Source organism: Chrysochloris asiatica, unplaced genomic scaffold, assembly GCF_000296735.1.
Source record: "Chrysochloris asiatica unplaced genomic scaffold, ChrAsi1.0 scaffold00304, whole genome shotgun sequence".
Lineage (NCBI taxonomy): Eukaryota > Metazoa > Chordata > Mammalia > Afrosoricida > Chrysochloridae > Chrysochloris > Chrysochloris asiatica.
The window spans coordinates 1,415,458-1,429,448 of NW_006408822.1; the positions used below are offsets into that span (position 1 = coordinate 1,415,458).

At 50.0% G+C, this 13,991-nt stretch overlaps 1 protein-coding gene across 2 annotated transcripts in view; it reads right to left on the reverse strand.

The window, feature by feature from the left end:
* Nucleotides 1–13,982, reverse strand: part of EBF4 (early B-cell factor 4) — a 57,245-nt gene extending 43,263 nt beyond the window's left edge. The window contains exons 1-5 of one of the 2 annotated variants that reach the window (XM_006874843.1): nt 13,890–13,982; nt 13,256–13,377; nt 1,370–1,526; nt 1,115–1,178; nt 871–926 (exon numbers count right to left, since the gene is read on the reverse strand). In XM_006874843.1, the coding sequence (XP_006874905.1) occupies nt 871–926; nt 1,115–1,178; nt 1,370–1,526; nt 13,256–13,377; nt 13,890–13,892 (402 nt within the window). In that variant the 5' untranslated portion in view covers nt 13,893–13,982. Of the gene's footprint in view, nt 1–870; nt 927–1,114; nt 1,179–1,369; nt 1,527–13,255; nt 13,393–13,889 lie in introns of those variants that run through there. The other variant, XM_006874842.1, reaches the window with a different exon arrangement.
* Between the last annotated feature and the right edge of the window lie 9 nt (nt 13,983–13,991).

Sequence of the window (13,991 nt, forward strand, 5' to 3'; positions counted from 1 at the left end):
AAAGCCAGGAGACTTGGGGCCCTGCCTCATTAGAATCCATTAAGTCTTACTCAGGTTTCAATTTCCCAGAACTCCTTAGGCTGTGCTTGGCACACTGTAGTACTCCATAAATGCTTGAGAAGAAGGAAGGAAGTAATGAAGGAAAGGAGGGCAGGAGGAAGGGATGAAGGAGAGAAGGAAAGAGTTCTGACTGCCCCGAGACCATCCCTTCTTCAGACCTTGCTTACCATCAAGGTGGTAGATGAGGGTATTAGAAGCTTTTGGGGCTCCACTCAGGTCCTTTTACAGACCAGAGCACTCATCTCTCAGCTACAGTTTAGTGTGGGCAGCTAAAAGTTTGCTCTTGAGAATTGCTCCCAGTGGATGGCAGCTGCCTTTTCAGAAGTGTCTTGTAGGCACACCTTCCTCTTAGGAGAAGTCCCCAGCCAAAGACTGGCTGACACAGGGATACAGAACCCTGGCTGTCTTGTCCCAAAGTGGGGTGTGGGGTGGGTATGGGTAACCCTGGTATCACTCCTTCTCCAGAGTCCTCAAAGAGGCTGGACTCTAGCTGAAACCACACCCCTGCTCAGTCCTTTCCCCTGCCCTACTATGCTTTCCTCACTCCCCTTTTTCTGTGAGCACCCCCAGCCACCCCGTTAAACTATGTGCACCTGAATCCACAGCTCAGACTGGGCTCTAGGGAACATGAACTAGCGAATGGTCATTGTTCAGATGTTTCTGGTCTGGAGCGCAAGAGTCACACATCTTGGATGTGTGGAATGGGGATGGGCTAGACTGATGAGGATGGGGGACAGGGACAAGAATGGACACTCAGGACAGGGGTGCTCCCGAGCAGAGGGGGCCCGAACACCCTCCAGGGTGGCTCACCTGCTTGGACATGGAGTCAATGAGGCGCACATAGAGGTCCTGTTCTGTCCGGAGTCCTAGTGGGGAAAGTGGTGAAGGATTGTTATGTTGGGACGATTTGTGGTCTCTGAAGGCTAGACCACACCCCACACCTCCCACCTGGTGCTCAGAGGCCTCCTCAGCCCTGACCACAGGGGCATCATGTGTCACACCAGGTACCCAGATTTCCTCTGGTTCAGGGGGAGCAGCAGGGGGCTCCACTTACCATTGTTGTACACCAGCCGGAGGCGGTAATGGATCCCATTGTTGGTCTTCTCGGCTCCATGCTCCTGTAGGGACAAGATGAGGAGGATGCTCTGATGCTCCAAGGGACTTTCCATTCTTCTCTGCCCCTCACCCTCTTCCCTAACTCATCCTCCCATCTACTCACTCACACTTCTCCACCCGCCAGTACATCTATCCATTCAGACCCTCCCATCCCACCCCAGACCCCATCTCAGTGAGCCCACGAGCCTCTCACTCGGTCCTTCTCCACGAAGTCAATGAAGGCTGTGCGCTCCACCTCCACAGGCTGCCCCTGCCGGTCATACATGGCTAGCACGAAGTGGAAGAAGTTGGATTTCCTGAGGTTGGAGGGGGGCTGCTTCTCAAAATGTGCTCGTGCCAGGCCTACGCCACTGCAGAGGAGGAAAGTAGCTGCAAAACCACCCTTTCTGGTGAGGAAGACTCCAAGCCTCTGGCTAGGTAGGGGGGTTAGCCCAGATCTGGTTCTGATATGTGAAGAGTTTGGGCAAGAAATCAAATCAGACAGATGTTTTTTGTCCTGACCAGAGCCATCTTGGTTTCAGCCAGAGGCCTCAGTATCAAGGTGATGTCTACCTGTTCCATTGGGAACCAGAGGTGACTTCCAGGAAGGCAGGCATCCCTCCCAGGCCCCCTCCCAGGTTTTTCTCTTGGGCTCCACATTAACAAAGGCTGCTCTCCAAAACCAAATGGATAAAACAATCCATCAGTTCATTTCCCATCTCATCTCTTTAGGGCACCCAGGAGTATTTGGATGGTAGTGTGACAAATATCCCACTGTATCCTGGCCAAGACTGATGTCTACAAGTTGGTGGTGTGGTCATCAAACTCTCAAAGACATTAAATTGGCTCAGGGCTACTAGTCTGCCCAGCCTGGACTATGACTGGAGGCAGAGAAGACCCTCCCTAGGTATAGAGGACCTGCCACAAGACTTTGGGGAAAATAACTATTGTTTCCCTTGGGCAGGAGGACCTTTTAGTGGGCCTCACCAAGGGCTTTCACCTGACTTATCAGAAACCATTCCCAGAAGCAAGGCTGGAGTGAAGACAGGATAAAGAGAAAAAACAAGGCTCTATTCCACAAATGTTTCCTGAACTCCAATGAGATACTAAGCAATGAGGGGCTGGAGGTAAATGCCTGGAAAGAAAAAGTAAGGCAGATACAGAGAACACAAGACCAAGTGGTGGTGGTGTGCCATTGAGTTGGTTTTGACTCATAACTACCCTGCACAGGGTTTCTAAGGCTGTAAATCTCTAAGGGAGCAGAAAGCTTCATCTTTCTCTTGTGGAGCAACTGGTAAATTCAAACTATTGACCTTGTGGTTATCAGCCCAGCTGGTAATCCACAACGCTATCAGGGCTCTTTAAGTAGTAGATACCCCTACAATATTGCTATATTAAACAAGCAAACAAATAAAAATTACAGAAGGGATTTTTTTTTCCCCCTGTGAGAAATGAGGCGAAGACTTCATGAAAATTGTTTTTGTTGTTGTTAAGTGCCATCAAGTCAGTTCTGACCCTTAACAATCCTATATAGGGTTTCCAAGGAGTGGCTGGTGAGCTTGAACCACCGCCCTTGTGGTTCAAACCGACTTTGCAGTCTAGCGCATTAACTCACAGAGCCATACCACGACACCAGCCTTGAAAAATGAATAGGCTTTCTAATGGACCATATGAACATCAGTCTCTACAACACTGAGACCAAAAGAACTAGATGGTACCTAGCTACCACAACCAACTTCTCTGAAAGGAATCATATTAGACGGTCCTGGAGAGAGTTGGAGAAAAATTGGAACAACAGTCAAAGACATAAAAAAGACCAGGATTACTGGTCAGACAGAGACTGGCAGATCCCTGAGTCTATGGCCCTTGGTCACCTTTCAGGTCTGGAACAAAACTCACCTTCACAGTTCAATTTTCGACCAAGTAATAGGTATATAGTGATGAGGGGTCAACAACACTAGTGAGGTACGCACAACATAGAATGGTCAGCCATTGAAGATCAAAAGGGCAGCATTTACCCAAGGACAAAGTTCAGAAGGGGTGGGAAAGGAGGAATGGAAACAAGAAACACAGAGAGGAAGTGGGATAAGCGATGTTGCATGGAGGTGACTGTAATTACTGAGATGAAATGAAGTATATGATTTGTTGAACGTAAAACTGATGATCTGCTCTATAAACCTCCACTCAATTCACAAAAAGTCTAATGAAAAGAAAAGCAAATAGGTTCTCAACAGTGGATGAGGCAAAAGGGTAGAATGAACAATATATAAGATGGCTCTAAGTGTGGTGTTACTGGATCATTGATTCCAAACGGTGATGTGCAGGGGCCACAAAAGTCAGGCCAAGGCATTTGGACTTTCCTCTCTGAGTCAAGGTCTTCCAAAGTGTGCTCCTTGGATCTCTCCTGGCTTCTTCAGGGCCCTGGGACACTCTGCAGGATTGGTCTCTGTTGGACTTGGCTCAGGTTGTGCTTCCCACGTTGGGTAGCCAGTCTCCAAAATGACTCTCCATGATCCCTTCTAGTATTCATGCCCTTCCCATATTGTATCAGGGTTGGGCTGTGTGACCGGCAGAATTTAGCAAATGACTTTGAAGGTTAAATCATAGTCATTGTGGCTTCTCCTTTGTTCTTTCTTTTGAATCACTTGTTCTGGAGGAAATTCTCAGCACATTATACCATGTGCTGAGAATCCCAAACAATCCTACAGAGAAGAACTTAGTCCTCCTGCCAACAGCCAGCACCAACTTGCTGGTCATGTTAGTGAGTTATCTTGGAAGCAGATCCATCAGCCCCAGTCAAGCTATTAGATGACCGCATCCCCAGACATCACCTTGACTAAGGCCTCAGGAGAGACTGAGCCAAGCCACCTACATCAGCTGCTCCATGATTTCTGACTCTCAGAAACTGCGTGAGATATGAAATATCTATTGTTTTAAGCTGCTACATTTTGGCATCCTTTTTTTTCATACAGCAACATATAACTAATATACCTTTCTTCTTGACCATACAGCATTATTTTTGAGGAACATGATTTAGGAAATACAATGAAAAGCTAAGAGAAACTTCTGAAGCCACACAGTGGATAATGTCAGGCTGGGCTTAGAAGATGCTACAGGTGGGCAGGATGTAGTACGGTAGGCAAGTGGAGGCTGCTGCAGGAATGAAGAGAACAGGATGAGGATGGTGAAACTGCCCTTTCCAAGACTCCCACTGTGGACACGGCCCTGTGACAACCTCTGCCACATTCATCACTGTGTAATGTTTTTCTTCATATCCCTTTAGAATAGCTTCCTCTTTTACTTGGCATCATGCGGAGTCCTAATATCTGGGCTGTAATGGGCTTGAGGTGCCTACTGTGTTTCTACTCATACAAATGAGAATAAATAAGTAAGTCATAGAGTGAACATTGTTCCTGCCTCTACAATCTTGCTTTGGAATCCCACTCATCCATGTGAGATTAAGAAGCAGAGTGGTGGGTGGGTCTTGCTTGTCCCTGACCAAGCTGAGGGGGACTGGAAGCTCACCAACACTTTCTCCTTCCCATCAACAAGTTGCTGGTAGTCACCTCTGACCCCTGGTGACCTCGTGTGTGTCAGACTACAATTGTGCTCCATAGGGTTTTCAATGGCTGATTTTTTTCTCAGAAATAGATCTTCAGACCTTTCTTCTAGGTGCCTTTGGGTGGACTTGAACATCCAGCCTTTCGGTTAGCAGCCAGCATGGACCATTTACATCACTCAGGGATACTACCAGGGATACTACCAGGGGCCTCAGCCTACCACCAACTTCCCCCATATCCTCCTTCCTTCTAGTCTTAGGCTGCAGGTTTAGCATTGACCAGCTCCACCCCCACTGTCATTTGCAGAGTGCCAGGGAAGCCCAAGGAGGGCTTTCATTCCCAGCAGGCCCCTGATTACTGTTGATGAATATGATAATGAGCATCAGAACTTGAACTCCACCAGGGACAGATTTCAGGAGCCCTGGTGTGGCTCTGGAGGATTGCCATTGGACTGCTAACTACAAGGTTGGTGGTTCAAACCCACCAGCTGCTCCTTGAAAACTCTATACGGGATCACTGAGTCAGAGCTTAGAAACAAAGGGGAGAGAGGGACAAGTGAGCTTGGAACAATCTTGGATCACTGTCCACTGTTCTGTTACCTAGCCCAGGAAAGGTGCCTGCTGGAAAAACTGTAAGTACGGGACAAGACTCTTAACACCCTCACATTGCCCAGGCCAAATTCTAAATTGTTGTTGTTGTTAAGTGCTGTCCAGTCAGTTCTGACTCATAGTGACCCTGTTTAAGGTTTCTGAGGCTATAAATCTTTACTGGAGCAGAAAAACCTTATGTTTCTCTCATGGAGCAGCTGGTGGGTTTGAACTGTTGACCTTATGGTTAGTAGTCCAGTACTTATCCTACAGCGCTACACCAGGACTTCAATTTAAAGTTTGTTGCTGTTGTTGTTAAGTGCCCTGGAGTTGGTTTCAATTCATAGTAACCCTACATGTCACACCAGGACTCCAAATTCTAAATCAGTACAGAGTAAATCAATGGCCTGAGCCATAGGCAATGCTTACTCTCCTGTCCAGGCCCTTGGCAAACATCAGATAGTCCCTGAACCTGGCTTCCTGCCAGCTTCTGCCAGGCTCCTGGGGATTCAGGATCAGACTAAAAAGAGTTTGGCTTATATCTCAAGGCAAGCTCCCTTCACCCTTCCTTCACCCCTATCTCAGCAGGGACTCCTGAGGAAAGAGAGCACCGGGATCAAGGGAAAGGGCAAAGAGAAGGTACCCCTAGTGTCTGTGGACCAGTCCCTGTGCTGTCAGCTGAGGGGACACAGAGGGGCTCCCCTACCTCTCATACCTGTGCTCTACCCCAGAGTCTTTACCTTCTGACTTCAGACCTTGGAGCTTCTCTATGCCTTCCTCACTGTGGCTCAGCAAGTCCTCCCTGGTTAATAGAGGGAAGGGAACCCCGGCTGGGAGTGGTCAGAATCTCCCCCAGCCCCATCCATGCAAAGTAAGGGTTGGCTTTTAATTGCAGAGACAAAATCATTAGCATGAACAACAACATAAGCCATATAATAATGGTCCAGCAGACAAGTGTGGCAGGGGTACTGCAGAATGGACAGGACCCCCACTGGGCAGACAAAGGGGTGTTCATTGTCTGTAGATATCTCTGGCTTATACTGTTTAGACTCCTGGCCACTGTGGGGCTGGGACTTGGAGGAAAATCAAGGTAACATGAGAAAAGGTTTTGTCTTAATGACATCCTAGTATTTCTTAAGAACAAGAGACAGAAAATGACATCAGGAGCAGCCCGCTGGGAGGAACAGGAGGATTATGAAAGGAGAGGGAGAAACAGGTCTGGACTGTGCTTTCCTTCTCCTGATTCCCTACAAGGCACCTCTGCCCCCAGTGTGCAGTCAGTGACCAATCAATAGCTGCTGAATGGAACTGCAAGCCCGGAAGGGGCGGGGGAGGGGACAATTTAGCTCGTCTTCCCTTGGGAATAGCTGATGCTCTTGTAATGAGAAAACAAACCAAGAATAAAGAACAGGAAGCAAGTAACATAGAGATGCACTCAAGCAACTCAGGAGAGGGATGCAGGGGTTGTCTGAGCCCCTGGGTGTGTCCTGGGAACAGAAATATTGGGGGTATAGGTAGGAGGTGGGAGTCACTGCCTGCTTCCACTGGCTTAGAGACAAAGAGATGTGGATAAAGGTCAATGACAATGATCCAGTGGTGTCCGAAATAGGGCTGCCAAAGACAGTCACTGAGGAGGATGTCCGCTGCTAATGTATCTTTTATCTAAAAGAAGCAAGAGAAGAGTCTCTGAAGTCAGGCAAGGCAAGTGTTTTATTTGGTTCACCCAGAAGCATATCCTGAGACAGGATCCCAGTGCAAGTCTGCAAGTCGTTTTATTTGGGAAACACTGGTAGGGGAGTGGGGAAGTGAAACAGAGAGGCATTTCAAGCCTGGTGATGTGCTTCCGAAAGTTTACAGCCATGAATACCCCACAGAGGGCTGTTCTATTCTGAAATACATAAGGGTCACCAGGAGTTGGAATCAACTCGTTGGCAACTGGTTTGTGTTTTTTTGTTTTTACCAACAAATTACTGCTAAGGGCAACTGGGGCTTGATTCCACTGGGAACTTTGGTAACAGTAAAGAACACGTGCCTCAGACTCATTCCACCCAAGGGAAGGGTGAGGGAGCTGGGTATTTATCTGCCAACTCTAGTTAGTCACTGGTTAAGGGCTTTGGGGGGTGTTAATTTGCAGGTACTTTTGGCTTGCCTGAAGGTTGGGCAGAACAAGTTCTGGCAACCTGAGAAAATCTTCAGGAGGATCCTTGAGTGGTGTTCATGGTTAAGAGCTTAGCTGCGAACTGGAAGGTTGAAGGTTCTAGTCTACTTAGACGCACCTGGGAAGAAAGGTCTGGTAATCTATTTTTGAAGGAAAAAAAAAATCATCCTTTAAAAACTCTAGGGAGCACAGTTCTACTCTGACATCATGGGGTAGCCATGAGTTGGAACTGACTTGACAACCACTGGTTTTGAAGGATATGGGTGGGGCACCGACTGTATCTTCTATCCAGAAACCTGGGCTATGATCAAAGCCAAGAAAGCTACAGGCCAGTGGGCCTGCGTGCAGCTTGGTAGGTATCAGTTTATGACAAATAACAGTAAGTATTGCTCACCTGGCACGGGTATTGATGGAGTCTGTAATTTAGACACTTCTCGTTCACTTAGCAGCATTAGTGAACAAAGCAGTCCACATAAGTACCTTTTCAAAGAAATGCAGCTTACTTCACTGAGTGATGAAAACAGCCACATTAACCATTCTTGTAAGAATCTCAAATAATTTGCCTATGTCCTTGTTTTTTTAAAAAAGACTGTTTCAGACAAAATGTTCACGTTTTCCTAGTAAGTCAGGGGCATACTGAGACATTGGGATAGTTGCTGTACTACAGGAGGCAAATTTGAGAGAAGAAAGTGCTCGTTGTCATATTTTCATCATGTTCCTCTCACCTCCTTTCCAAAGTCTGTTTTGACCAAACATTACAGGAGACTGTTTGTTACCTAGGTAAGCTTTAGTTTGCACATATTCTTTTTGGTTGGAAGAAAGCTGTAGGGTAGCAAGCACAGTGGCATATGAACTTTGGGAATCCAAGGGCAAGCAGACCTTCAGAACCTGGGCCATTCGGGTGGCCAGTGCACCAGAGTATATGAGTGCTTGTGGGGACACCTTGGGGCTGCAGAATTATTTGGCTGCTATTACTGGAAACTCTCAGCCCATTTCCAAGAGGAGTTCTTTTGAAAGACTGAATAGGATACTCCAGTCCCTTCTCGTGGCAGTCTGGACCCTGCCACACTGCCTAGCCAGCCTGTGCTCTCTCCTCAGCGGGCTGCTCATGGTCTTTACATCCTTGACTATAACACTTTGACTATCAAACCAAACCAGTTACCAGTGAGTCGATTCCGCCTCATGGCAACCCCATGTGTGTCAGAGAACTGGGTTGCATAGGGGTTTCAAGGCTGTGACTTTCTGAAAGCAAATGGCTGGCCTTTCTTCTGAGGTGCCTCTGGGTAGATTCAAATCACCAGTCTTGGTTAGATGTCAAGTGCTTAACCATTTGCTTTTTCTTTGACAATGTGCTTATTATAAGTAAGGTCAATTTATCAACAACCATTCCAACTCTTTCAGAAGATAGCAAATGAGGCTAGAACCTTGGGGGCCCCCAGAGGCATCCCCAAGGTCTTCCATTTCCCTCCCCCTCTTCAAATCCTAACTCTTACCAGCCTTGACAGCCCAAGATTCTTGGCTTGGGCCTGATCAGTTTAGTGTCTGAGGTGCTGGGGAGATGGGAACTAGCCTTGAGGTCATGCATGGCAGTGTTGCTGTTTCCTCCTGTCCTCTCCCCCATGAGGTTGAAGGATCCAAGAGTATATGTCTCTTGCATCTCTCCCCTTGTCTCTGCGAATGCAGCTCTTCTTTCCCAGTCCTGGCATGACTTTTATGTCCCCTTCTTCTTGGCGCTCCTACCCTTCCTTTCTTCTGCATCTTCCCTTCCTCCAAGCTTCCCACTGGCCCCAACTCTCCCCTGCAGGCATCTCCTAGGCTCCTGGGATTACCAATAATCATTAAGCTAGACCTGGTGGTTCCCGCCCACAGTCAAGAAGCATTGGCTTAGCCCTGTTCAGCCCCTGACATGACCAGACCTGACTGAACTGCAACCAATGAACACAAAGGCTGTAGCTAACTGGAGCACAGATTCCTGGTATGGCCCTGTGGGATAATGCACTAGACCACAAGGTCGGTTTGAACTGCAAGGTCGGTCGGCAGTTCAAACCCACCAGCTGCACTTCAGAAATCCTATACAGGGTCAGTATGAGTCGGAACTGACTCGAAGGCACTTAACAACAACTGGAGCACACCCAACTCAACAATTCAGACAGAGAAAGGGTCTGAATTGGGGCAGTCATCCAGATCCTATGTCCAAAGGGTCCTGCTCCTCCCACAGCCTTAGGAACTGCCTCTGCTTACCTGCCCCAGGAAATTGTCTCAGCCACCAAGGTCCCTGGAGGAGGCGAGAGGCAAGGGAAAGGGTCTTAGGAGCCTGCTCTCCCACTTGTTCGTTCTCTTGCCCTCACAACTGCCTTCTATCCCACCTAAAGGCTGCTACCCAGCTTCTCTCTGCCCACCCTTCCACTACCCACCCACAGGCCTGCCTGCCAGCCTCAGACTGAGAAGCAGCTATTAATTATTAAAGCAAACAAAAGCATTTCCTAGCAGGGAGGCTAGCCTGCAACTGCTTACAGGAAAGCAGGCCCAGCTGGCTTCCCTCTCAGGGGCCCTGCTCCTGTGTTGGGGTTGGCTCAGGGGGAGGATTGGCCTGGATCTTCTAGGGGTCTCTTCAAGTGGGTGGGCTGGCTTGGTCCCACCAGGAGTCTCCCCAGGCTAAAAAGCACATGGGATGGAGAAGAGAATTGCATCTGTGATGATCCCTCCAGCAGGAAGACTTGGCTTGCAGGGAAGTCTGGAGATATGAGCTGGGATTGGACACATGAGTCACAGAGATAAAGTCCTGTTGGTTCCATGCAGGGCAGTGGCAGCAATAGTCAGGGGTCGTTTTTTTGCAAGGATTCTTTGTCCCTGGGTCCCTCTTTGGGAGATCCTGCTGGCCCTCAACATCAGTTTCCCATTGTCTCCATTTTAATGGTATGCAGCCCCTCTTCTCTCCCTGCTCAGAAGTTCCTCCTAGCTGGCAGAGTCTCCCTCGCTGATCTTAGGCTCTGGGCCTTTTCCTTCTCAACCACCTTCTGCAAATCCTTAGCATTTAAAAACTGGTTCCTGGGGATCTGATAGAACATGGAGACCACCAAAGTGAACAGGGGAGCCCCACACAAAGGAATTTCAGGAGTCTTCTAGGACACACTCCTATTTCTTCAACAGATATTCACTGACCCCCTACTGACTTCTCATGCCTATCTTAGAATCTGGGAACACAAGGATAAATAAGCCACTGCCCTTGCGCTAAAGGGAGGTCCAGGCTGGCAGGGCAGTAAAACTAGGACAGCAGATTCAGGCCTGTGGAAACATCCTTAGACAGTAGTAAGGCGGTTCTACTAGACAGAAGGGGGTAGGGAGGAGGAGACATAAAGAAGGTGCCAGGGTGGGTGGGTCCTGAAGGCAGAGGGGCTGGGTCATGAGAAGATAGGACTTACTAGTGCAATAGCTCGTTCTCCAATGTTGTCGGATACCAAGTATTACCAGAGATTGGGAAAGAAAATTGGGGTCAGATGGAGATGGGCTTGTGTGCTGAATATGTTGGGGGAAGTGAGGAGTCACTGAAGTTTTAATCAGGGAAGAGACATGATAGACAAGATCAGAGAAGTTCTTTGGAAATATTGCTCTTGTCCAAGTGCATGGAAGATGGATGGGAAAGGGGTGAAAAGCAAGGCTGGAGGCAATAGGTTAGAAGGCGGAGGCTTAGGTAGTAAGCCAGGGCAGTTCTCTTTCAAGACCAGGTGGTAGGTGGTAGAAAAGTCAGGATGTGTTATTGGCCAAAGTGATGGCTATGGGCATTGAGATTGAGAATAAGACACAGAAGGGAAAATCTTAATGTCTTGACAACTAGGTGACTGTGGTATGAAGACGAGGAAGGCATCCAAGATGACTCAAGTACTGGTGGTAGTTGGAAGAGGAGATGATAGGGAGAAAATCAAGAGGGAGGTGGGGACAGAGAAAGGGATTTTTGATGCTATTGTTTTTGGGTGCAAAGAACTGAGCAGATGACTGACTGGGGATTCGGGTACAAATGGGAGGAATGACAGACAACATCAGGAAGATAAAGGAGAAAGGATTAGACTGCTTATCTGTGGAAAGGATGGGCCCTAGGGCCAACTAAACTTGTGGAGGCCCCCAATCTGTCTCTTGAAACAGAGAAGTTTCTGAATTTGGGGATGAGTGGTTCAAGTCTGAATAAATGCCACTATCCAAATTGGGGAAGCCCTCTGAATCTCAGAGATGTGAAGCCAATCCCAGCACTGTTAAGAGCCCAGTCTCTGGGACAAATATCACCCCCCCACCATCCTCACCCCACACAAGTTACAAGAGCATTGGTGCTTCACACCTGTTTTCTCCTCATCAAACCTCCTGACTCTGGGCACAAACAGAGGGTTTAGGGTAGAGAAGAATAGGCAATACCAATCCCAGAACCCCACTGAATCTCCCTACCTACTTTTTACCTTAGCTCTTACCACAAAGAGAGTGGTTGGGCCATGTTAAGAAATTGACTGTCTCAAGTTAAATAAATTTAAATAATAATAATGATAGAAAAACAGAACTATATGCATAGCATTAAAAAAACGTGTGAACGGGAAGAAGGAAACACACTCAAATGTTGCAGTAGTTGTGTTACAGACATGAGATTTTTGTTTTCTGTTGTTCAGTTTTTCTAGAATATAATTATATCGTTTGTAAAACACATGGAAATCCATTCATTTGGAAGACCCTTTCTAGTTCTGGAGAGATGAGTGATGGATTGAGTCTCTGGGGCACCCCCTGAAACTCAGCCATGAAGGGAGCCCTATGCAGGAACATGGATTCATGAGCATGGAAGGAGGTATGTGTCTGTGATGAAGTACAGGGTGACATGGCGACTGGATTATGAACAGTATCCCCTGATCAGACCGGGGATGTAAGAGTACGACTTCTAGCTTTTACGATCTTCCCTGGCAATTCCTTATCAGAAACTGTTCAGGCTGCTAGACAAACAGACCTTCTAGGAAGCCCAGCTCCTACCCTGCCACAGCCCATGGTCCTAACCGCCATGGGCTCCCCATAGAGTATCTCAATAGCCCGCCCCACCCCCAGGCTTACAGCTGGGGTACAAAAAGCCCCCGGAGTCCGGAGCTGTGGGAGGGCGGGCCAACAAGCCTTTAAAATTCCTCACCAGATGTGGAATCCATTCCCCCAGAGGTTACCTGCCCAGACTCCCGAAAAGGAGCAAGAGATAGGTTTGGTTTCCAATGACCCACTGTCTCTCGCAGGGTCCACAAGAAAACACATCTTGAAAAGAGAGCAGCCCTTTAGTTCCCAGTCACTCCAGTTAAGCCGATTGCCCACTCTCAGGCCATAGCTGCTTCTTTGGCTCTGCATCCTCACCTTCCAACTCTGAGGGGCGTGGGAAAGCTGAGAGGAGCCCTGGAATTGGACCAGGGAAGGTAGGGAGGCCGCCCAGGAAGGAGGGGTGACAGCTTCTTCTACAGGGGGTAACTGTGGGTCAAGACCCAGGGACTGCGGGCAGCGGAGATACTTCCTCCTCCAAAGCCGTAAACGGCCCAGCCAGGTGGCGTATGCGCCCCATGAGCTACAGTCAGAAGTCAGAGCCGGGACAAGCCGGAGAGGAGGCAGAAGCCCCGCCCCGCATCCTCAGAAGGCAGCATAGGCGCTCGGGACAGTGTGGGAGGGAGAGCTCATCTGGACTGTGCAGAGTTAGGGCTTCCCCCCACCCCGCTCCCCAGCAGTTTAGCAAGCCGAGCAAAGGCGGTGTGCAGCCGTCCAACCCGCGCGTCCCGTCCGGTTCTCCCGCTTACCTCTGCGCCGCGGTGCTGGCGTCCAGAATGCCCGCGCCCTGCATCCAGGAGCGCACCGAGCCCAGGCCGGCGGGCAGCAGCGGCTCCTCCTTCAGGTTAAGCCCGCCGCGGGGCAGAGTATCCTGCGTGGGGAACATAAGGGCGCGCAGTCGGTGTGCGCCCCCACCACTGGGAGCCGGTCCCGCGCAGGCTGCGGGCAGCGCGGCTCAGCCCGACCCGACGGCACCGGGCGCCGCCAGGAGCGCAACGCACTGCCGAGTCCCGGAGGCTCGGTGCGCTCTAGTCTCTGGGCGCTCCCTCGGAGAAAGCGGGTCCGCCAGCGCCGCGTTGTCCCCTCCCCTCCCGGGGCGCGGGGCGGGAGGTGGAGGGATTCCCCCGCGGCCTGAGTGCCTGCGGGCGCGCGGGCTGTGAGCCGGTAGGGAGGGCGGGAGAGCGCCCGCACCCGGTTCTCGCGGAGGCGCCCCAGAGGCGCGCTCTGGCGGCTACCCAGGGCCGCGGTCGTCGGAGGGGGGGTGGGATGAGAGCCCCAGGGGCTGCCTCCGGCAAGGCGGGGGCGCGGGGCCGCCCGCCCTCTCCCCCTCGCCCTCCACCTCCCGCCCGCCCGCCCGTGGCGCCGGCGCGGGGCGCTGATTACCATCCGGGAGGCGGAGGCTGCGGGCGCAGAGGTCCGCGGCGGCGACAGCGGCGGTAGCGGCGGCAGAAGCAGCAGCAGCCGCGCGTCCCGGGGAAAGGCAAG